Genomic DNA, 24,188 nt, shown 5'->3' with positions numbered 1-24,188 from the left:
TTTCAGCTGTTTCTTTTTACTTTTTTTGATGTGGCTAGAAGAATGTTCATTACCTGTGCAGCACATTATATTTCTATTGGACAGTAATGTTCTGGTTGCTCAAGCTAAAAACTTATGAATCATCCCTTACTCCTTTTCTCTCTACCAGCAAATGGTAAGCTTGACCATTAAAAGATTCATAGCTCAAGAACTTCTCACCACCTTCACTACTACACACACATACACACACACATACACACACACACACATCTTAACAGATCTCCTTGCTTCCTTCTTCACCACATCTTACAGCTTATATGCTCAAACAGTGAAGAATCTGCCTGCAATGAAGGAGACATGGGTTCAATCCCTAGGTTGGGAAGATGCCCTGGAAAAGGGAGTGACAACTCACTCCAGAATTCTTGCCTGGAAAATTCCATAGACAGAGGAGCCTGGTGGGCTACAGTCCACGGGGTTGCAAAGAGTTGGACACAATTGTTCGACTAACACTTATAAAGTTGACAGGTCATCCTTTTAAAAGGTCAGTTGATTATGTCACTCCTCTGTTCAAAATCCTCCAATGGTTCTTTTTGCCAGAGCAAAGGCCTAAGTCCTTACAACAGCCTACAAAGCCTTTTGGGTTCTGACTACCCACTCCACCCCGTCTATCTGTCCTAATTCCTTACCACTTCCTTCTTAACTCAGCTACAGTCGCCTCCTTGCATTCACCAAGTATGCTGCTACCTCCAGGCTCCTGCACTTCTGGTATCTCTGTATATAACCCTCTTACCCTGGATATCCTCTATCTTCTTTCTCTGTTTTGGATCAAATGTCAACTTATCAGCAAGTCCTTTAAGGATAATTGTACTTAAAATTGCAAACCACCCTGTCCTGATTCTTCCATTTTCCCTTTCTTAGCTTTATGTCTTACAACCTTTAATTAATTATCTTACATAATTTACTTGTTTATCAGGCTCCCACCAATCACATGTAGGAGTCCCCTGAGGGCAGTGACTTTGTTTCATTGCTGCATTCCCAGCACCTTTGAGCCTGGCTAATGGTAGGTGCTCAAAAAACTCTCTGTTGAATGCATAAATGAGTTGTGCGTTTCCAAACTCAGTTTTGGACCATTTGTAACTAGGCATTCTCAGGAAAATACTGAAACAAGTGAACAATTCGGTATCTTTAGTTTTTAACCCATTATTCTTCTTGGACCTACAGTAATTCCACAATAAAGAAATCAAGATTCTTCTCCATACTTCAAACCTTTTGTCCATTTTCCCTGGAAGATGGGCTTTCCTTTTCCCTCAGCCATGAATATCTCCTTAGGCATCGGTACCATCTCCTGAATGGCTGACCTGATACACGTGCAGCTGCAGCCAATATAGATTCTTAATCTTCGACGATCTTCCAGACTATTCAGTGTATATTAGATACAACCAGATGTTGTAAATGCAAGTGTATTTGCCCTGTTGATTGTTTGCAGACTGGCCACACTTTACCTACCTAGCCCTGCCATGTCTGCGGTCAGAAGATGTGGACACGTGAAGGATGGAATGTCCGAGACTGTAGCCAGGCCCCTCATTTTAAAGATGAGGAAATCAAGGCTCAGAGAATTTAAGCCAAGTAAACTGAGACCACGTAAAAGGGTCAAAACGAAGACACAAAACATAACGTGGTAGAAAACGCAAAAGAAGCCAGGTGGCTTGCCTCCCGCCATTTAGGGGGTTCACAAAATAATCCTCTAGTGCGGCTCTACCTAGCTCTCTCATTTTAATGCTCAACCACTAGCTCCCAGGCTATAAAAGGGGCACGTCCCGCCGTCGCACCTCCCTCGGGGCGGGAAAAAAAGCTGCTCACAGCAGTCTCCCAGGCCAGGGCCACCAACAACTGGACTCTCGCGAGACTAGCGGTCCCGGAGAAGGGTGCCGAGCCTCCCGGAAGTGGGCGAGGGGACCTGTCAGCTCCCACCCGGCTGTGTGCTCTTGAGGCTCCGTGGGGAGTCGAGGGTCTTCCCGGGGACCGGCGCGAGGCGGAGTCACGGAGAAGCTCTCTGCCACTCACACGGCGGCGTCGGCCGTGCCCTGGCTGCCGCCGCCCCTCCCTTTGCCCTTCACGGCGCCCGGCCCTCCTTGTCTGCAGCTTCCTTCTGCGCCTGGGCAGCCTGCCTTTCCCCTCTAGCTTTCCTTCCAGTCTCCTCCCCCGACTCTTAACCGCGGAGTCGCGGGTCCTGCAGTGTCCCAGAAGCCGCACGTATAACTTGCTCCGTGTAAGTGCTAGGAATGCCGCCGGCCTCCCGGGGAAATGCGTTCTTTCTATCTATAGCTCTGTCTGTACATTCTATGTTCACGGCAGCTATTCCAGGGGCAACAACTGTTTCCCTCTGTTCTCCTCTCCCCATTGGTGGCTTCCGACCCGAATTTGGGAATGGGGAGATCTCCCACCTGTTATCTTTGAGCAGGCTAATCTCTTGTAAGCAGAAGTGCCATATGAAGCCTTCAGAGTCATTTGGCTTGGGGCTGGAATTTAACCCCTACCCAACCTCAGGTTTTCCAAAACGTATTGCTTTTCTATGAAAATACTTCATTTTTTTATATTGTAATTTTTACCGTGGTCTTGTGCTCGAAGGGAGGAAACAACTTTTCAATTTGCTTCTTCTGTTCTTATTTATAAGATAGGGTTAAAAATACGTTTTGAACATGTAAGTGTGTGGCTGTCAGCCCTAGAGAATTTAAGATAATAGTTATTTTCTTTATCTTAATTCCATTTTCGTCTCATAGGGGCAACTCATTCGATTTCGGAGTTCTGTTAATTCTTCTGAAAGATTTCAAATCCTCTAGAAGCCAAAATGGGACACAGTAAACAGATTAGGATTTTACTACTGAACGAAATGGAAAAGCTGGAAAGGACCCTCTTCAGACTTGAACAAGGTCAGTAGCAAGTCATTTGATTAGCTCTGTGTCTTTTACATTTTTAATTCATTATCATTAACTTTTTAACTTTTAGATATAATTTCCAAGGACTTTTCTAAACCTGATTTGTGTGAAGACATTTCTGTGTTTTAAAAAATATCACTAATGAAAGTGAAGTTTTATTTGTCATGTTAGAGTGAGGATAAAAAATTCACTTTACTTAGCTTGCTAACTTCCACTCAAGACAAAAGTTGCATTTATAATCAGAAGATTGACAGTGTTATTTCCATTAGCATTTACTATTAACACTTAGCAAATTGTTTCATAAGTAATTTTCCTTTGGGTATGTCTGTAGTTTTGCTGTTTTATAGCTCTCACTCTTTTCCTTTACTGGACATTTGCATTAGCAAAATAGATCACAGCAAAAAGTAAACTATTATTTATGTTTATCAAAAGCTTCCCAACTGTGGAGAAGGTAAAACTTGAAAATTTTTTTCCCGAATTAAAAGCAAAATAATTGATCAGTTGTGTTGTGTTGAAATATATTCTAGCTGTGATTTAAAAGATCAAATTATATAAGACTAATCAAATAGATGCATTATTTTCTTAGACTTATATTTTACAACATTGAAAAAAAAAACATTTCACACTCATTTATCTTAATATAACTTGTGAAGTAGAAGTTTAATGTATGAAAAGTAAAATGCTATCCCCTCTCTCACCCTCCCAAATGGATGTTGATAGTAGTAAACGTTTTGAAGAAAATTTTCCTCTGAATTTCTCAAGAGCTAATTTTTTTTTTTTTAATTTCGGCCGTCAAATATGTTTCCTCCATGGCAAATCTTCATCTTCTTCCAACTCCAGCGCTGAACTTAAGATCACTAAGTACTAAATCCATTTTTGGCTTTGCTGACTCTGCAGTTTTCTGGTTTTGATTTTTTTTTTTTTTCCCCCATCCTCTTGAGTACTCCCGTCAACTTGGTGGTGTCTTTGCTGAGCTCTCTTCTCCCACATTTTGATTATGTGTATCTTCAAAGAATCCTTTCTTTTTTCACTTCTGCCCTCAAAGAAGTATACATTCTTCATGGCCTCAGCTGTAGCCTCCATACTGATGACTCCTTTTGGAAGAAAGGGCTTAAACTTTGCTTGCTTCTTAGAAGCAAATGATTGTAATGGCAAGAGTAGAGAGCTAGAATTGTCCTGACTCTGCCGCTAGCAAATTGTTTGACTTTGGGCAAGTCACATTATTTCTAAACATTATTTGTGACGTGAAGATATTAATTTCCCCTTTTCTACATTGCTGAGTTTTGAGGCTCAAAATTAATAATAAATGGTTTTAAAGCCCCCAATAGATAGGAAGGCTAGATCACTGTATCTGTCAATTCTTACCCTGGATTCTTGCCTTCATCCCAGTATCATGATATGGAAGAGCCTGAGGATAGCTCCAGTTGGTTTTGCTTAAATCTAACATGTTCAAAGGAGAAGGCAATAGCACCCCACTCCAGTATTCTTGCCTGGAAAATCCCATGGACGGAGGAGCCTGGTAAGCTGCAGTCCATGGGGTCGCTAAGAGTCAGACATGACTGAGCGACTTCACTTTTACTTTTCACTTTCACGCATTGGAGAAGGAAATAGCAACCCACTCCAGCGTTCTTGCCTGGAGGATCCCAGGGACGGGGGAGCCTGGTGAGCTGCCGTCTATGGGGTCGCACAGAGTCGGGCTTGACTGAAGCGACTTAGCAGCAACGTGTCCAAAACCATCTCATAGTTCTCACGTTTTTGCTTCTCAGCTTTCCTGTTTACTTTAGTTTCATAGTTTACAAGGCTGGAAACTTTGTGCTCTTCTTTGACATTTCTTTTCTTTAACTACAGCTTCTCTTTAAACCCTGTAATTTCTTTCCAAATGTCTCTTCTTGCCTGCCTGTCTCTTCCATATGCCTGTATATGGATGTTGAAATAATCTTCTTATGCCATCTCTCCTCTTTTTATTAATTGATGTTTATAATGTCGTTTAAATAGCTCTGCCTGGCTTCCAGGATTCTATAATGGGATCCACTTTCCCAAGCCAAGATTTTATCTCATTGTTCGTCATTATTAGTGTTCTACATCTTTACACTTCCCTTGTTAATTCCCTTCCAAGTGGCTTTTCTTATGCCTGTTCTTACTCCTCCACTCCTGTCAGATTCCTCTGTGTCTGTTAAATCCTTTACTATCATTTTGTGTTGCCTCCCTCTCAACATTCAGCTAAAATTCCCCTTCCTCCATGAAGCTTTTTCTTAATTTGCTGGTGTCTCCTTTCCATGATTTCTGATTATACAGTGGGCACAGGACAGTCAAGTGCTTAACGGTATAGCAGTGTCTAAAATCTTAGTGTCCGACTATAGTTTAAGATCTATAAAGATAGAAACAGTATTACAGATGTAGTGCAATGTACAACAGCTAATAAATCCTTGCTGGGTGATCACTATTGAAGTGCCAGTTAAAGCTAGCCTAGCTGTTTGAAGAAAGAGCTCTGAATAATATGGTTGACCCTGTAACTCTGATTAAAGCCAGTAAATACATCCAAACGATATAAATGGGAGCATGTTGAATTTTTTGTGCAGTAATCATTCACTGTATTATTTTAGAAGATAATTGTACTGTGAAAGATGAAGAGAAGGGACATTGGAGGCAAGAAATGATGTAGAAAACTATTTTACAAACATGTCTGGTTTAACTACATTAGGGTTTTTAAAAAGAGGGGACAGAGTATAAGACATTTTAAAATTCATAGGACTTGGTGACCAATTAGGTGTAAAGAAAAGCTCTGGAAAATTTTGGTTCTTTCACCAAGCCCTTCTTCATTTTTCTTTCCTTTTCACTTTTCCCTAAGAAATGATTCCTCCTCATTTTCAAGGCTAACATCTCCATAGACTCTTCTGATTAAACAAGTACAAGATCAAGTAATTAGCCTTTCCCTGTCTTTCCTATCTCATTTAGTGGTAGAATAATGAGTAAAAGTCATTATTTCTCAAACCTGGGATTCTTCCATTTTTTATGTAGGTTGGTCAAATTTCAATTTTTACTTGTTTTGAAAGAAAACATTTATAAAGGTTCCATAATTAGGAGTCAAGTTTCTATAAATTGAGTGGAGGGAATGAGGTGGAAAAACTTAGTTTACAGTAATAGTGTAATTTCTCACCTTCCTAGTTTCATTGCCTGCAAGAGGGAAATGGCTAATCTGAATAAAGTATTCCTAGTGTGTGAGGAATAATAAGATAGCCACATCATGTACTGCTATGCTAAGCTAATTTTAGCAAACTGAGCTATTAATTGTGGAAACTGACATACTCTAGGTATTCTGATGTTTCATTTACTGTATATAAAAATTTTAGTTTCAAGAATATGGATTAGAGGTTACAGAGTGGCTTTATATACCCTTTCGGGTATGTACTGCCTATCAGGATATAGAAAGAATAGGATTTAATTTTCTTTCTCGTCTCTCTTTCCTTTTGTCTCTCTATGTATCTACCTATTTCGATTAGTTAAAATGAGTTAAGAGAAATTCCCTCGTGGTCCAGTGGTTAGGTCTCTGTGTTATCACTGTCAGGGACCCAGGTTTGATCCCTGGTCAGGGAACTAACATCCCATAAGCTGTGTGGTACAACCAAAACAAGTTTTTTAATATAAAAATAATTAAAATTTGCTAATATATGAATTGATATTGATGCTCTTGGTTCATATGTCAGTTGAGTTATAAACAAAAAAGATATATTCTGAGGAAAAAGTGGAGGTTATAGGTCTACAAGAGGTTAACAGTCATGGTGTCACATGGTATGTTGCCATGAATTATACTTTTATCTAAGCCAGGTTAGGTAGATATGCCAGTTATATTATCTTAAATAGCAGAATCTTTACTACACTTTGTAATGAGAAGCAGTGTAACCATAAATTTCTGTTTTACCTCAAGAGGTTGTCAAACTTAAAGATGAGTTAGAGAGTGTTTGAAAGTTGCTGTTTTTGTCCTTTTCAGAAATGACATGTAGCTTTCTATAGTGTACTTAGAAAATATTCTCAGAAAAATTAAACACAGTCTAACTCTAAGGTAAACATGAATGAGAAAGTAAACTGCTTTTGCTGGAATTTGATGCTGTAGAGATCAGCACATTTCTTTCCTATAAAGGTTCAAGTGGCAAATATGTTCAGGCCACATGCTTTCAATTGCAGCAACTCAGCTTGACAGTTGTACTGTGAAAGCAGCCATAGATAATACATAAATGAATGGTGTGTTCCAATAAAACTTTATTTAAAGATAAGGGATATAGTTTACCAACCCTTGCTACAGGGAGAGCATTTTAAATATGTATTTTTTGTAACAATTCCATCAAATGATTTCACCCATATAAATGAATATCTACTTACTTTAAAAACTGATAACAAAGTTTTCTTTGAAATCTACCCAATAAATCTGTTTGAAATCTACCCAATAAAGAATTTTAGTTGGTTTTCAGATCACCTCTTTAATATATAAAATGGGACATCTCTTTAGCTTGTAAAAACAATTGATATATGTCAGGGAAATATATATATATATAATATATATATATTTACAAGCACATTTCAACAAAAATACTTGCATAATTAATGAGTGGATTTGAAAAGTTAAGATCATGGATTAGTAAACATAGCTACCAAGAACTTTATCTATTAGGATTTGGTTATCTTTGTGTTACATTTTTTTTTTAGATCTGAGACCACTAAATAAACTAAATAAACAGGACTTTAAATTACTTTATCACAAAATATTAAACCAAGACTTTTTAAATTAATGAAATGTATTTAATCACATTACTTTTATGAGAGATATTACTAATTTTTAGTGAGAGTTAAAAGATTTGTTCCATTAACTAACAAATAAAGTTAATTATTTAAAATATTGTTATTTTATTTACATCTTGTCCTTATTTTGTATTTTATAAATTATATAATCTAAATTATCATAATGTATATTATATAAGTAAATATTCATATTTCGAGAATACTTGTCCTTTTCTTCTGAAGGTAGACCACTGATCCAAATACTGTTTAGTGGTTTTGGATGAGTTTTAGCCTTTGTACCACAAGTTCTCTGAATCCTTGTGTAATTATAAAAACAATATTTGTATAAGCTGAACAGGGGACAGGTTGTTTAACTGTGCCCAGATTGCTGATCTCTGATATTTGTACTTCAGAATGACACCATTACTTCTGTAATAAACTTAATCATTCTTGGAAATGTAGTTCTCAAAATCACTTAAGTATTAAAACTTCATATTTTAATCCTTTGGGCAATTTACTTCTCAGTCTATCTCTTCATAATAATAGTTCTAATATAAAAATGATATTTCCCAATTACAAAATTATAAAAAGGTGTAAAAGTCTTTTTTCTATGCTTTTTGTTTCAAAACAAAATTGGGTTTATACTGTCTAAACATTTTTAATACCTGCTTATAGTATCATAATGTGTAAATTCCATCTCCCTGCTTACTGCCATATGTCATCATACTTTTTCCCAGAAAGGATTTCAGAAGATCTCTATAGACACATGAAATGTAACAAAATATTGAAAGTAACATATTATTAAATATCCCTTGATAATATGATTTATAGTGGCTTTATAATATTCCTGCTTACAGAATACCATTTGTACCATGATTTATTTAATCATTCTTAATCATTATATATTTAATTTGTTGTGAGTTTAATTATAATAAATGAAACTGTCATGAACATCTTTATGTATGGTCTATGTTTACATCCCAGAGAAGGCAATGGCAACCCACTGCAGTACTCTTGCCTGGAAAATCCCATGGACAGAGGAGCCTGGTGGGCTGCAGTCCATGGGGTCGCTAAGAGTCAGACACGACTGAGTGACTTCACTTTCATTTTTCACTTTCATGCCTTGGAGAAGGAAATGACAACCCACTCCAGTGTTCTTGCCTGGAGAATCCCAGGAACGGCAGAGCCTGGTGGGCTGCCGTCTATGGGGTCGCACAGAGTCGGACACAACTGATATAGTTACTTAGCAGCAGCAACATGTTTACATTACTGATTAATTGCCTAGAACATAAATGTCTTTATGAAATTATTAGCCAATAATATAAACTTTATTAATATTCTTAGTATATTTGTGCCAAATTGCTTTATAGAAAAATTTGCACATGTAGCTACTTGGAAAAAATTATTAGTTTCACTGTGTAGTGTGAGAAGTAAAAGTGAGTCCCTTAATTTTGGCCAAGTTACTTGATAACTTCTTTTGAATAATTTATTTCTTGCTTGCCAAATCCATTTACTATGAGTAAATTTATATCCATATTTTGGTCCAATCCAGGAATATAGTTAGCAGTACTTATCAGTTAATAATAAATTATAATTTTTTCTAGGAATTCCTAGAACATCTATTCCCTCTTATTATTCATATTGCAGGATTTCAAACAGAACATTCATGTTTCTCTCGACAAATATAGAAGTATTTAATTGGATTAGAATAAACTGGAAGAGTCCAGCATTCTCTTACATCCTCCACTGGTTTCTTTTCTTCACCAAGAATGTCTTCAGTTTAGTCGCTCATCGTGTCCGACTCTTTGCAACCCCATGAACCGCAGTACGCCAGGCCTCCCTGTCCATCACCAACTCCTGGAGTCCACCCAAACCCGTGTCCGTTGTGTCACTGATGCCATCCAACCATCTCATCCTCTGTCGTCCCCTTCTCCTCCTGCCCTCAATCTTTCCCAGCTTACCCAGTGTTTAATATTGTGGTGTAGAATTTACCACCTGTCAAACAGCACTGTGAGAGATTTATTTCTTCCAAAGAATGATTTTAGACTGACTGAAATATATCTACATGTTCTCTACTTCAGGATTTGCCTTGAACCAAACTGACATTCTTTATATATAAATAAATGGCAGTTCTTAACTCATATTTCTGATTCATATCGCTGGCAGTTCAGTTCAGTTCAGTCACTCAGTCGTTTCTGACTCTTTGCGACCCCATGGACTGCAGCATGCCAGGCTTCCCTCTCCATCACCAACTCCCAGAGCTTCCTCAGATACATGTCCATTGAGTCGGTGATGCCATCAAACCATCTCATCCTCTGTCGTCCCCCTCTCCTCCCACCTTCAATCTTTCCCAGAATTAGGGTTTTTTTCTAGTGAATCAGTTCTTCCTATCAGGTGGCCAAAGTATTGGAGTTTCAGCTTCAGCATCAGTCCTTCCAATGAATGTTCAGGACTGATTTCCTTTAGAATGGATTGGTTGGATCTCCTTGTGGTTCAAGGGACTCTCAGGAGTCTTTTCCGACACCATAATTGAAAATCATCAATTCTTTGGCTCTCAGTTTTCATCATAGTCCAACTCTCACATCCATCCGTGACTTCTGGAAAAACCATAGCTTTGACTAGATGGACCTTTGTTGGCAAAGTAATGTCTCTGCTTTTTAATATGCTGTCTAGATTGGTCATAACTTTTCTTCCAAGGAGCAAGTGTCTTTTAATTTCATGGCTGCAATCACCATCTGCAGTGATTTTGGAGCCCCTGCAAAATAAAGTCTGTCACTGTTTCCACTGTTTCCCCATCTGTTTGCCATGAAGTGATGGGACCAGATGGCATGATCTTAGTTTTCTGAATGTTGAGTTTTAAGCCAACTTTTTCACTCTCCTCTTTCACTTTCATCAAGAGGCTCTTCTTTAATTCTTCTTTGCTTTCTGCCATAAGGGTGGTGTCATCTGCATACCTGAGATTATTGATATTTCTACTGGGTTGTGCTTCATCCAGCCTGGCATATCATATCATATCACCATATCATATCATATCACCATGACATATCATATCACCATAGCAGGGTTCATTGTATCTGTCTCCCTTGCTTATTTATAACATCTTTCTCTGACAGTGAAAAACTTATCACTGTTGTTTGTGAAATATATTTTCAGTTCTAGGCCAACTGTTATAATTTTTCAAAACTTTTAAAGATGTTGCTCCGCTGTCTTCTTTCTTGCACTGTTGCCCATGAGAAATCTGCTGTCATTCTCTTCCTTGTTCCTCTGTACATACTCTTTTTTTCCTCTGGCTGCTTATAAAATATTCTCATTGTTCCTAGTTTTGAGCAATTTTATACTGATGCTTTTTGGTATCATTTTCTTCATATTTCTTGGATTAAGAATATTAAATTCTTAGATCTGTAAGTTTGTTTTTTTCATCAAATTGGGGAATTTTTACCTGTTATTTCTTCAAATAATTTGTCTCTTTTCTTCTCTCCTGTGAGTACTCTAATTATGTTTATGTTAAATCAATTGAATTGTCTGATGCTTTTTCAATTTTTTAGATTCTTTTTTCTCTCTTTGTTTCTTTTTCAGTTCAGTTCAGTCACTCAGTCGTGTCCAACTCTTTGCAACCCCATGAACCACAGCACGCCAGACCTCCCTGTCCATCACCAACTCCCAGAGTTCACCCAAACCCATATCCATTGGGTCAGTGGTGCCATCCAACCATCTCATCCTCTGTCATCCCCTTCTCCTCCTGCCCTAAATCTTTCCCAGCATCAGGGTCTTCTCGAATGAGTCAGCTCTTCGCATCAGGTGGCCAAAGTATTGGAGTTTCAGCTTCAGCATCAGTCCCACCAATGATATAGTTTCTATTCCTGTGTCTTGAAATTCACTAATCTTTTTTTTCTGCCGTGTCTCACCACCTCTTAATTTTGTTGCCTGTATTTTTCATTCTCAGGTGTTGTAGTTTTAATCTCTAAAAGCTTAATTTGGATCTTTTTTATTTTTTCTTAATATTTTCCATGTATGGACCCAACTTTTTGAACATATGGAATACAGTTTTGATAACTGAAGCCCTTCCTTGTCTACTAGTTCAACATCTGTGTCATTCATGGATTGTGTTTTCCTCCTTCTTTTTATGTCTCATAATCTTTGTTCAGATGCCAGACATTAGTTTTACCTTGTTGAGTGATAGGTATTTTGGGATTCATATAAATATTCTTGGTCTTTGTTCTGGAGTGAAGTTAAGTTACTTGGAAATATTACTCTTTTTGAGTTTTACTTCTATGCTTTGTTAAGCCAGTCTAGACCTGTGCCCTATCTTGGGCTCATTATTCCCCACTCCTGAAGCAAGATCCTTCTGAACTTTCTACCCACTGCCTCGTGAATTTTCTCAGTCTAGCTGGTGAGAACAAACTCTGTTCCTGGTCTCAGGTATTTTTCCTCCCAGACATGCACTGGTTAGTACTGTTCTGAATACTCAAGGAATACCTTTTCCAGATCTCTGGAATTCTCTCTCTGTGCAGCTTTCTCCTCCTCACCCACTACTCTCATCTGAAAACTCTAGCTGCCTTGATCTCCACAAGTTCCTAGTTCCATCTCTTCAACACAGGAAGTCAGTTGAGGTCTGCCTGGGTTCCTTCTCCCTGTGCCCCGACCTGTAAACTCTTTCAAGATAGGGCAGTTATAAGGCTCATCTTGTTTACTATCCATCTCTCAGGGATCACTGACTTTTGTTGCATGATGTCAGGGACTTGAAAAATTATTAGTTCATATATTTTGTCTGATTTTTTTTTAACTGTTGGTTTCTTTAAGTTCTGGGGAAGATGGTAAATGCAGTCCCTGTTATTCCATCTTTGCCAGAAGCAGAAGTTGCAAGCCATTTAGATCTCTGTTTCCTCTATGTGGAATGCCCTATTTCAGATATCTGTGTGATCAACTCCCTTACCTCCTGTTTCTGTTTAGCAGGTTTTTATTGGATGCTGGACATTGTAAGTGTTCTGTTTTTATCTCTGAATCATTTTCTTGCTTTAAAGGAGTGATGAGTTTTATTTTAGAAGTCATTTACAGTATTTGTGGATCAACTTAATCCTTTTGAGGCTTGTTTTTAAGCTTTGATAGGATAGGTTTATATTAGTTTGTACTCTAGGACCACTTTAACCCTGTTACTTAAGACATGACTTGAATAAAACAGCTGTTCAACAAGGTCTCCTTAATTCTGGCTGCTTAAAACTTGTAATGTATCCCAGCCCTGGGTGAGCATTAGGAATTGTTCAATTTACAGCTTCCACTAGTTGTTCTTTTTCCAACCTCACCTCATGTAGTCAGACCCCATTTGTGTACAGTTTAGTTTTCAGGCAGATTCAGCATGACTCTAGGTTAATTTCTGGAGCTCTTTCTTTGTTTAACTCCCTTCTTGTCATACTCTGCCCTGAAAATGGCATTCTCTTCCCCCTTCCCAAGCACTAATCTCTGTCTCCTCAGCTCAGTGAGATTACTATTTCTGCTCCCTTTGTCACAGCCCAGGAAGGTCCTCTAGTCTGAAAGCTAAAAAGTTCATAGAAAATCTCAGGCATCACAGTTCTTCTCTACCTATTTTTGAGAACAGCTGTTTCATATAGTTCTTTTAGTTTATCAGCAGAGGGCAAGTCTAGTACCAATTACTCCATTGTGGCCAGAAGCAGATATCTTCAGAATGATATTTTTAATTCACAAGTTAGGTCCTGTCACTCCTGCTCTAAGCTGTTCACTGACTCATTTTGAGTCAGTGAAGAAGCCAAAATACTTACGGTGGCCTTCAAGTCTCTGCATGATCTGACTCCGTTGTTACCTGTCTTTCGTCTTACCATACTACTCCCCCAGCTTGCTTCAGTCTAACCATACAGAGCTTCTTGCTGTTTCTGGAACCACCAGGCATGCTTCGACCCTGGGTCCTTTGTGCTTTCTGTTTCCTTTGCTTGGTCAGCACTTTCCCTCCATGGTCATGATTAAACATGAGGCTAACCTGCTCACTTCTCCCAAGCCCTTCAACTTCTCAATAATCATCCTATTTAAAGTTGCTACCAGCTCCTTACTGTCACCCCTTTCCTCCCTACTCTGCTCTGATTTTTGTCCCTAAGGTATTACTATACTTCTTTCTTCTCAAAAAGTTTCTTAAACTTGAAGGTTGTAACCAGTAAAACTAAATTTTCCTACCTTCATCAGTTATTGCTCATTATTAATTAAATGTTGTTTTTCAGTCACACAGTCATGTCCAACTCTTTGCGGCCCCATGGACTGCAGCATACCAAGCTTCCGTGTCCTTCAGTATCTCCCAGAGTTTGCTCAAAATCATGTCCATTGAGTCAGCGATGCCATCCAGCCATTTCATCTTCTGCCACCCTCTTCTCCTCCTGCCCTCAATTTTTAAATATTACACACATCTTTAAAATTTATGTGCCTGATGTTTCTAACAGACTGTACTATAGTCAGAATGTTCACATTCTAATAATTATAATCAAAGTTTGCCTTGATCCAGTAAACATTTTTCTTTTACAGTAGTTATGACTATAATGTGTTAATTTTTCTCTTCTTATGGCAAAAGACTTGTAATACAGTACAGACATCTCAGATATATTTTAATAGAGATAGTCAAACTAAGGCAAAAGTGAGAATGTTTTGGCTTTCAGAATTCCAAGAAAGGCTTAAGTAACTAAACCATGAAGAGCAGGGATAGAGGCTGTAGTATGCTGGAGGTGCTTGTGTTGGCTGTGAAGAGCTGATGGTAAGTATCTCTTCCCAGGTTCATGTTCATTGATGTCGTGTTGGTAGCTTGATATTGACCATGGTGAGATTGTTTCCTCTAGGAATCAACAAACTGCAAATCAGAGTTCCTCACCACCCCTCACCACTCAGCTCCACACAGCCACTTGTTAACTCTCTATTATCACATCTCTGAATTTGAGCAGACATTGAGAATAATTGCTATCAGGGGCTCAAATGCCTTTAAGACTTTTGTTAGAAATCTGAATTCTGCCCTCTAGAGGTTGACTTCTCTCGGGGAAGATGGGCCTGCTCTATCTGCTAAGATGGTTGTCCTGTGATCTCCCAACTTTTACATATTATCACAGACTCTGATAACACAGAGAAACTCACTTTCTCTGTTTCAGCTTGAAAAATACCAGTGAGTCTCTGATTAGATGTCCACTTCTGAGCAGTCAGCTCAGGAAGTGGAGGTGGGGGTTTGAGAGAGGGTGAGGGGCTCATGGGAATGGTGGGGAATGAGATCGTGTAATAACTTGCATATCCCGAAGTAGCCATGCAACTAGGAGTATAAATTTCCAGGAGAAGAAGAGAAGGGCAGTACAGGGCAGACAGTTCTGTGGTGTATACTGTATGTTAAAATGCAAAATTAAGCTAAATTAGAATGCAAAGTACTTCCAAAAACAGCATTAAATATTTAGAGTTCTTTTAAACATAGTTGAGAAATCATTATTTTCATACTTTAAGTAAAACATCTTTTTAATGTGTTAATTTAAGCCCTGCAATGAGTTTATTGAAATTTGCTTTTTGTTTAGGGTTTGAACTGCAGTTCCGATTGGGCCCAACTTTACAGGGAAAGGCAGTTACTGTGTATACAAATTACCCACCTCCTGGAGAAGCATTTAATCGAGAAAAATTCCATTCCCTGGAATGGGAAAATCCAACAGAAAGAGAAGATGATTCTGATAAATACTGTAAACTTAATCTTCAACAAGCTGGATCATTTCAGTATTACTTCCTTCAAGGGTAAGTCAGGTGTTCTGTATATGAAAAAAAGTTAATTTATTCTCTAACTTGATGTTGTCTAACTTGTAATATAAGTTATCATATGAACTATGGCAGTGCAATTTTTACAGGAGTTTCTTGGGATGCAATAGAATATAATTCTTTAGTTTCTAGGAAGGAATTGTAAGCCACATTGCATATTCAAAGTATTATTATTTTAAGTAATGGCATAAATATTCTAGTATTTTCATTCAACCTGGTTATAGCATTCTATTTAGTTACATGCCCTATTATTACTGATGGATTTTAGTACAGTATTTTTCCTTAAAGCAATATTGTTAGATATATATGCATGCGTTGTTTATGTCATTATATAGAGACTGGAAAAGGATAAAATGTGGCTTTTCCATTGAATTTCAACTTCAATTTTTTTGAACTTCAATTTTTTTTGAACTGCAACTTTTTAAAAATTAATTTATTTTAATTGGAGGCTAATTACTTTACAGTATTATACTGGTTTTTGCCATACACTGACATGAATCAGCCATGGGTGTACATGTGTCCCCCATCCTGAACTCCCCACATCACTTCCCTCCCCATCCCATCCCTCAGGACCATCCCAGTGCACCAGCCCTGAGCACCCTGTCTCATGTATCGAACCTGGACCGGCACTCTGTTTCACATATGATAATATACATGTTTCAATGCTATTCTCTCAAATCATCCCACCCTCGCCTTCTCCCACAGAGTCCAAAAGTCCGTTCTTTACATCTGTGTCTCTTTCTCTGTCTTGCATATAGGGTCATTGTTACCATATTTCTAAATTCCATATATATATGTTAATATACTGTATTGGTGTTTTTCTTTCTGACTTACTTCACTTTGTATAATAGGCTCCAGTTTCATCCACCTCATTAGAACTGATTCAAATGCATTCTTTTTAATAACTGAGTAATACTCCATTGTGTATATGTACCACAGCTTTCTTATCCATTCGTCTGCCGATGGGCATGTAGGTTGCTTCCATGTCCTGGCTGTTGTAAACAGTGCTGGGATGAACACTGGGGTACACGTGTCTCTTTCAGTACTGGTTTCCTCGGTGTGTATGCCTAGCAGTGGGATTGCTAGGTCATATGGTAGTTCTGTTTCCAGTTTTGTAAGAAATCTCTACACTGTTCTCCAGAGTGGCTGTACTAGTTTCACTGCAACTTTTAAAAAAGATTTTATGGGCTTCAATATGTTTTAAAATGGGGTAATTTACTTTCCAGTTAGACAATTAGATGAGACTTTTTTTCCTGTCATTAATTGAAAAGTTTTTGTTTTGTTTTTTTCCTCAGAAATGAGAAAAGTGGTGGAGGTTACATAGTCGTGGACCCTATTTTACGTGTTGGTGCTGATAATCATGTGTTACCCTTGGACTGTGTTACTCTCCAGACATTTTTAGCCAAGTGTATGGGACCTTTTGATGAATGGGAAAGCAGACTTATGGTTGCAAAAGAATCAGGTAATGTCAGCTTTTTTCTTCTCTTCTTTAAAATAAGTGTAATTATCATCTGTGATACACATTGCAAAGGCTTTAATCCTTTTAATTTCACATCTTAATATATTTAGTAATATAAATAAGTAGAACTCTATGTTCAGTTCAGTTCAGTCGCTTGGTCATGTCCAACTCTTTGTGACCCCATGAACCGCAGCATGCCAGGCCTGCCTGTCCATCACCAGCTCCTGCTGTCTACCCAAACTCATGTCCACTGAGTTGGTGACGCCATCCAACCATCTCGTCCTTTGTTGTCTCCCTTCTTCTCCTGCCTTCAATCTTTCCCAACATCAGGGTCTTTTCAAATGAGTCAGCTCTTCACATCAGGTGGCCAAAATATTGGAATTTCAGCTTCAACATCAGTCCAATGAACAGTTCCAACGAACACCCAGGACTTATTTCCTTTAGGATGGACTAGTTGAATCTCCATGCAGTCCAAGGGACTCTCAAGAGTCTTCTCTAGCACCACAGTTCAAAAGCATCAATTCTTCTGTGCTCAGCTTTCTTTATAGGCCAACTCTCACAACCATGCATGACTACTGGAAAAACCATAGCCTTGAACCTCTTGATATTTGACTATTTTAACCTACCAAAAAAATGGCAAATCATATGCTTCACCTTAATAATTAAGGAACTCTATGATAAAATGAGGTTATTATTATCTCTTAAGACTTTACTTTAACATATAAAATTAGTAAGCTACTAAAATGTTGGAAAATGTATTATCATTATATATAATTTTAATTCAACAAACATTTAATGTGAAAGTCATGTGCTGCCATACATACCAAAGTAAAATATAACTTAAATTGTATTTTACTAAGTAAAGCATAGTGTTAATTTTTTACTTTCAACTTGAGTGTAGAGTGAAGAATGAAATGAGAGGTTCCCTGACTTAACTAAAAGAATACAAGTACTATGGAACATTAAAACTAGGAGAAAGATGTACTGATGTACTTGTACAGGATATATTTTCTACATATAAATAATCCATTCCAGAAATATAAATTGAACCCCTAATAGTAACTGGGCATTCTCTGTGATTTTTTTTCAAATATATCATCTCATTTTCCTTATCTTGTATGTGAGGAAACTGATAATCCTGAAAGATTTAAGTAGAAGTGCTTAAATCATTTCTGGTACAGCTAGGATTTGAACTCAAGTCTTTAACTCCTTCTCTTGTGGCATGGTTGTTTTGCCATTTAGAATTACTTATGGAAATTTAAGGGCTTCCCAGGTGGCTCAGTGGGTGAAGAATCTGCCTGCAATTCAGGAGACACAGGTTCAATCCCTGGGTTGGGAAGATCCCCTAGAGGAGGATATAGCAATGACTCCAGTACTCTTGCCTGGAGAATCCCATGGACAGAGGAGCCTGGCGGGCTACAGACCATGTGGTCACAAAGGGTTGGACACGACTGAAGCGACCAAGCAGACATGCGTGCATGGAAGTTTAACCTTAAACAATGTGTGCACTTCGTTTTAGCTATATCTTTTCTCATAGTGGTCTCTGTTTATCTTCTTGTGTTGTAGGCTACAACATGATTCATCTTACCCCACTGCAGACTCTTGGACTATCCAGGTCGTGCTATTCCCTTGCTGATCAGTTAGAATTAAATCCTGACTTTTCAAGACCTAATAAAAAGTACACCTGGACTGATGTTGGACAGCTGGTACAAAAATTGAAAAAGGAATGGAATATTCTTTGTATAACTGATGTTGTCTACAATCATACTGGTATGAACTTCATTAACTACTTCTATAATTTTAATGAGAATATTATATGTTAATTATTTCACTCCTTGCGGTTTTATATAACAAATTTTGAAAACACAAGTAATGATTAGGTGTCCTTCAATTTAAAAAATGACTTTAGATAGTACCACTTTTTTTTTTCAAAGAAAGCAGTATTAACTGAAGATATAATTAAAATGTAAGTATTTTACATGTAATGATTATAAAAACAGGAGTATGATCATAGGGAAAAAGTGACATATTTCAACTTACAGCATTAATACTTTCCAGAACAACAAATGAATCCTGTATAGCAATAGCTCTGGTACCCTAGCATATATTTGGAAAAAACTAAATGATGTTATTTGAAGAGAAAATTAATGGTAAATTCTTAAAACTTTATTATATCTTTTGCATGTTAACAGATATTGCTAAAGTTAACCTGTTTGGGGTCCCAAGATTTCTTTCCAATATCCAGTTCCATAAAATACATTCTAAGTTTCCAGATGCTGATCCTCAGGAACATCAGCTGTCATTGCAGCTAGGCCTGGAGAAGCCTCTAGTCCTGATCAGAGCGCGCCTTGCAAATACTCTCTTCTATTTGCTGTGATGTAGAGCAGTCAGAAAACCACTGATTTACATATGTAAACAACAGGGATTCCAAGTGGTTCAAAACATTTAACAACAACAACAAAAAATCTCTGCCGTGTCATGAAATCATTTCCCAAATAACCATAGCAACTATGAAGATATTTAAAAACTCAGAGATTCAGTTCATCAATATAAATAATAATCTCTAATTATAATAATAAAAATTCAAAGTTAGGCGAAGTAGGTATATCCTAAAGTGTGTTGTTTCTGCCTGCACCTGAAAACTAAGCATCAGGGTTCACAGTGAAGACTTCCTAATATCCAAGAATTCAGTATTCTTCACTTGAAAATTTGACATTATTGATAACTACTTTGACATCTTTTACTATTATTCACATCAAATTTATCAAACCACACAATGGAACTGTACAAATTATGATATGACTTAGGCAGCTGTAACAGAGAGACAGAAAAATATAGTGACGTAAGACTGAAATTATACTTATTTCTATAAAAAATTAAGTAGGCATTCTAAGATTGATGTGGTAGCCCACCCATGATAGAGAACTGAGTTCTTTCTCTCATGATGCTCTGCTGTCCAGCACTTTTGCTTCCATCTCTTCATCAAACATAGCCACTCCAGTTCCTGGTATCACCTTCTACCCGGTAGGAACCCAGTAGAGGAAAGGGAAGTAATGTCTTTTCAGGGCCTGATCTGGTGTATATATCACTTCTGCTCACATTGCATCAGATGGGATTTTGTCTCTTGTCACACCTAACTATAAAGGAGCTTGCAGTATAGTCTTTTGCTTGTCAGCCATGTCTATCAGTGAACCTTCAGAATTCTGTTACTAAAGGGACAAAGGGAGTATAAAATTTGGGGTACAGTCACAGACTCTGTCAGAGACTATTTCTAAAGAATTTGAGAGATTCTGTGTAATATAAAAGAAGTGAACATTACTTCCACCTTACTTGGAAAGTGTTGCATATCATAATGTCTTTTCCACAAAACAGGTTTTCATTAAAAAGTTACTTTCCAGGGGAAGTCGACTTCCAGGATGGCAGTATGAGTGCTTCACAGACCCTCTACCCTGCAAAACAGCTATACCTGGTGCAAATTATTTTTAAAAAACTAGTCTCTGAAAATTGTCCTAAGGGTATTCAGCATATAGAGAGACATTTTTCAAGAAAATCTATTAAATCTCAAAAAGAGTAGTCAGCCTATGACATTTGAACCACAACTCCCTCTGTCCACTGCCTCAGATCAGAGTGATGATATGTCTGTTCCTAGCAGGTGCTGCCTTCCCAAACCCCATAGTTGCGAGTGGTCCCAGTAGGGTTCTTCTCAGCAGTGTCTTTCCCTGGTTCTCTCTATGAAATTTCTGGTCTTTCTAATGTTTTTCTTGTATCTTGGAGCTATTAGCATTCTCTTAACTGCTTCTCATCAAGGTCTCTGTTATTTTCAACAGCATTAGGCACAGAGTTCTCCACTCACTCTGCCTAATAAATTCAGTCCTTTCGGGCAGAGCTCTTCAACCTTATAGCCTGTCATGCCTCTTGGGTAGAACACCTGTGCCACTGCCCACTTTTCCTGGGGCAGCCGTTCTGACTGTTCAGGCAGGAGGCGTCAGTCTCTGATCTTCTTGGTTGTCCCTCCCATGTGGAACCTCCTCCCTATGAGCAAGCTCCAGGTCTGGGGGGGCAAGTAGAGCCCCAGTATTCTGGGCCCCCCACAGCTCAAGTAGGACAGTTACTCTACATGTTGGAATTTGGTAAAGGAAAAGAGTCAAGGTTTTCTCTGCCTGCAACCTGGAATAGAGCTTTTACAGCTTGGAGCTAGAGGGAGTGAGAAACAGGCAGCCTCTGCCTCCCAGAATGAAACTAACCCTGGACAAGGAGTTGGGAGGAGAGGGCATTGCCATATTGGCCACATCTGCCTGGAGTAGAGCAACTGGGGTAGAGCTTCCATAACACATAGATGGTTGAGTGGATAAGGGAGCAGATCGCGGTGAGAAAAAGAGTGAGAGTGTGGGGAGAAAGTAGAAGCAGTAGATGCAGGTTGTTTGGTCTTGATACTAATAGACACTGCAGAACTTAGGAAAATAACTGTATTTAGATAAGATGTGTGTTTGTATTCGTAGCTTTGGGGAGATACAAGCATATTCAAAGATCCAGAAGAAAGAATCTCACCTCCCTCCCCCTTCAGACAACAAAAGAAGATATGTAGGGGGAAAATATAAACGACATTTTACATCCAAAAGATGGTTAAGAGGCAGAATCTAGAGCTAGATGGGACCAAAGAAAGGTCTCTCACTTAGGAGACCAGAAGTAAGAAGGAGGAGCTTCAAGGGAGAGTAAATTTCAGGGGTTCTTTTCCTGCCCTACAACTGAACAGCCAGACACTGAGAAGCCTAAACCAGAGTTGAAGAGGCAGGTAACTTTCTGCCATAAAGGGAATGAGGTCCTTTGGGTTTAGAAGGAGCATTCCAAAGTATTGTTCTCCTAGGGACCATCAAGACAGGCAGAGGACAAGACCCTTCTTAACTCCCACCATAATAGTAAATATGTTATATGATGATATAATGAATCAGTATTGATCCTATTTACTGTCAGTTAAAAACTCCTACAACGAGAAAAGAAAAATGTATGGTAAAATAGATGGTAGGATACCACAACCAAAAAGTTGTTTTCATACTACTACAGTATCATTATAAAATATTGATATCTAACATATAAGAAAATGAGTGATAGATGTTGATATTTTATTTCAGCTTTAATCTTAACCTCAGTCTAATTACATGATAATCCTTTATGTTTCCTTTTTCTTTAAGCTGCTAATAGTAGATGGCTCCAGGAACATCCAGAAAGTGCATATAACCTTGTGAATTCCCCACACTTAAAACCTGCCTGGGTCTTAGACAGAGCACTTTGGCACTTATCCTGTGACGTTGCAGAAGGGAAATACAAAGACAGAGGAGTACCTGCTTTGATCGAAAATGATCATCAAATGAATGTCAGTATGTATAGAGGAATACCGCGCTTTAGTACACAATTTCTAAAATATAAATTAAATGTCTTTTTGAAGATCATTTAGAACCTGTCTTTTAAGGAGCTAAATAATACTTAGTAAAATGATTTTAAATATGTGTTCTACCTATTAATATTTTTCAGTGCATTCGAAAAGTAATTTGGGAGGATATTTTTCCAAAGACTCAACTCTGGGAATTTTTCCAAGTAGACGTTCACAAAGCAGTCGAGCAATTTAGAGAACTTCTTACACAAGGTAAAGGTTATACACTAGAGTATTACTATCAATTTTAAGAAATTGAGTATTACTCTTCTCTTAGTTAACACAGGATTAAATCTGTTATTATTATATGATATTTGTGTTGTTTTTGATGCTCTAACACTATGATTCTGGAGGCTATCTGTGAGTTAGCAGAGATCTTTAAAGGCCATGTCATTCAGTTCAATTCAGTCGCTCAGTTGTGTCCGATTCTTTGCGACCCCATGAACTGCAGCACCCCAGGCCTCCCTGTCCATCACCAATCTTCGGAGCCTACTGAAACTAATGTCCATCGAGTCAGTGATGCCATCCAACCATCTCGTCCTCTGTTGTCCCCTTCTTTTCCCACCTTCAATCTTTCCCAGCATCAGGGTCTTTTCCAGTGAGTCAATTCTTCACATCAAGTGGCCAAAGTATTGGAGTTTCAGCTTCAGCATCAGACCTTCCAATAAATATTCAGGACTGATTTCCTTTAGGATGGACTAGCTGGATCTCCTTGCAGTCCAAGGGACTCTCAAGAGTCTTCTCCAACACCACAGTTCAAAAGCATCAATTCTTTCCTAATACACAATTATTTCCCTTGGGGACTGCTTCTTATATTCATTCCTTAGCACAATGCTCAGAATACCATACAGCTCAATATTACGTTTGTTAAATGAATGTTTAACATGGCAGGTAAATAGAACAGATTATTTTAGCTGCCAAAAGCTTAAAACAGTCTTCAAAACTGAGAGATGTGATTGTCTTCTGTTGGCTAATGTAGGAATCTTGACTGAGGTAGTTGATGATACCTCAGTTAATGGTACCTGCCATTAACACTGGGCTTCCCAGGTGGCATTCGTAAAGATCCCACCTGCCAGTGCAGGAGATGTAAGAGACATGGGCACCATCCCTGGGTCGGGAAGATCTCCTGTCGCAGGGCATGGCAACCCACTCCAGTGTTGTTACCAGGAGAATCCCAAGGACAGAGGAGCCTGGCGGGCTGCACTCCATAGGGTCGCAAAAGGTCAGACATGACTGAGGCAACTTAGCATTCACATGTGCACCATTAAGACCACCTAGTTACTAGTGAGACTGACTCAGATACTAGTCAGTAGCAAAGGTAAAGAAACAAATCTCCAGTTAAGGACATAATTAACCTTAAGAAGTTAATCTCTGTGTCCCTAACAAAGTAGGATAGGAAAAACCATGCCAAAAGAGAAATTGGGATTTTTTAGGAAGCTAATTAGAGAAATTATAAAGAGTATATCTACAATTAGTATAGCACAACCTAAGAGCAAGAATCTTTGAAGGCTCTTAAAATGAGAAATCCTCTTCCTTATCCAGAAAGTTGAGCTTGAGTAAGGCCCAGAAATACTGCCTTCAAAGTCAAAGTCATTATGATTTGAGGCCCTGGAAGCTTCAGGCCAGGTTCACTCTTCCAGCTTTCACATTTGTATAATATCTTAATACCTGAATTTTTTATATTATCTTTCCTTCATGTTTTATCTTACTGAAGTGCCTCCATTTTCCCTTTCCTCTGATATTTATAAACTGTATTATTTGTTTACAATTAGGTATGCTCACAGTAAAGAAAAAAAGCCAGACAGTACAAATATATAATAAATGGAATGTGTAACTTCCT

At 38.2% G+C, this 24,188-nt stretch overlaps 1 protein-coding gene across 2 annotated transcripts in view; it reads left to right on the top strand.

Annotated features, from left to right (window-relative positions):
- The first annotated feature begins 1,896 nt into the window (after window positions 1–1,896).
- The window catches only part of AGL (amylo-alpha-1, 6-glucosidase, 4-alpha-glucanotransferase), a 78,503-nt gene continuing 56,211 nt past the window's right edge, over window positions 1,897–24,188 (top strand). The window contains exons 1-7 of one of the 2 annotated variants that reach the window (XM_040232238.1): window positions 1,897–2,248; window positions 2,760–2,909; window positions 15,230–15,440; window positions 16,757–16,923; window positions 18,487–18,690; window positions 22,110–22,291; window positions 22,450–22,561. In XM_040232238.1, coding sequence (XP_040088172.1) covers window positions 2,828–2,909; window positions 15,230–15,440; window positions 16,757–16,923; window positions 18,487–18,690; window positions 22,110–22,291; window positions 22,450–22,561 — 958 coding nt within the window. In that variant the 5' untranslated portion in view covers window positions 1,897–2,248; window positions 2,760–2,827. Of the gene's footprint in view, window positions 2,249–2,451; window positions 2,681–2,759; window positions 2,910–15,229; window positions 15,441–16,756; window positions 16,924–18,486; window positions 18,691–22,109; window positions 22,292–22,449; window positions 22,562–24,188 lie in introns of those variants that run through there. The other variant, XM_040232239.1, reaches the window with a different exon arrangement.

The sequence above is a fragment of the Oryx dammah genome, unplaced genomic scaffold (assembly GCF_014754425.2).
Source record: "Oryx dammah isolate SB20612 unplaced genomic scaffold, SCBI_Odam_1.1 HiC_scaffold_28, whole genome shotgun sequence".
NCBI classification, from domain to species: Eukaryota; Metazoa; Chordata; class Mammalia; order Artiodactyla; family Bovidae; genus Oryx; species Oryx dammah.
Note: the sequence above shows the minus strand (reverse complement) of the source record. Positions and strands in the feature narration are given on the sequence as shown.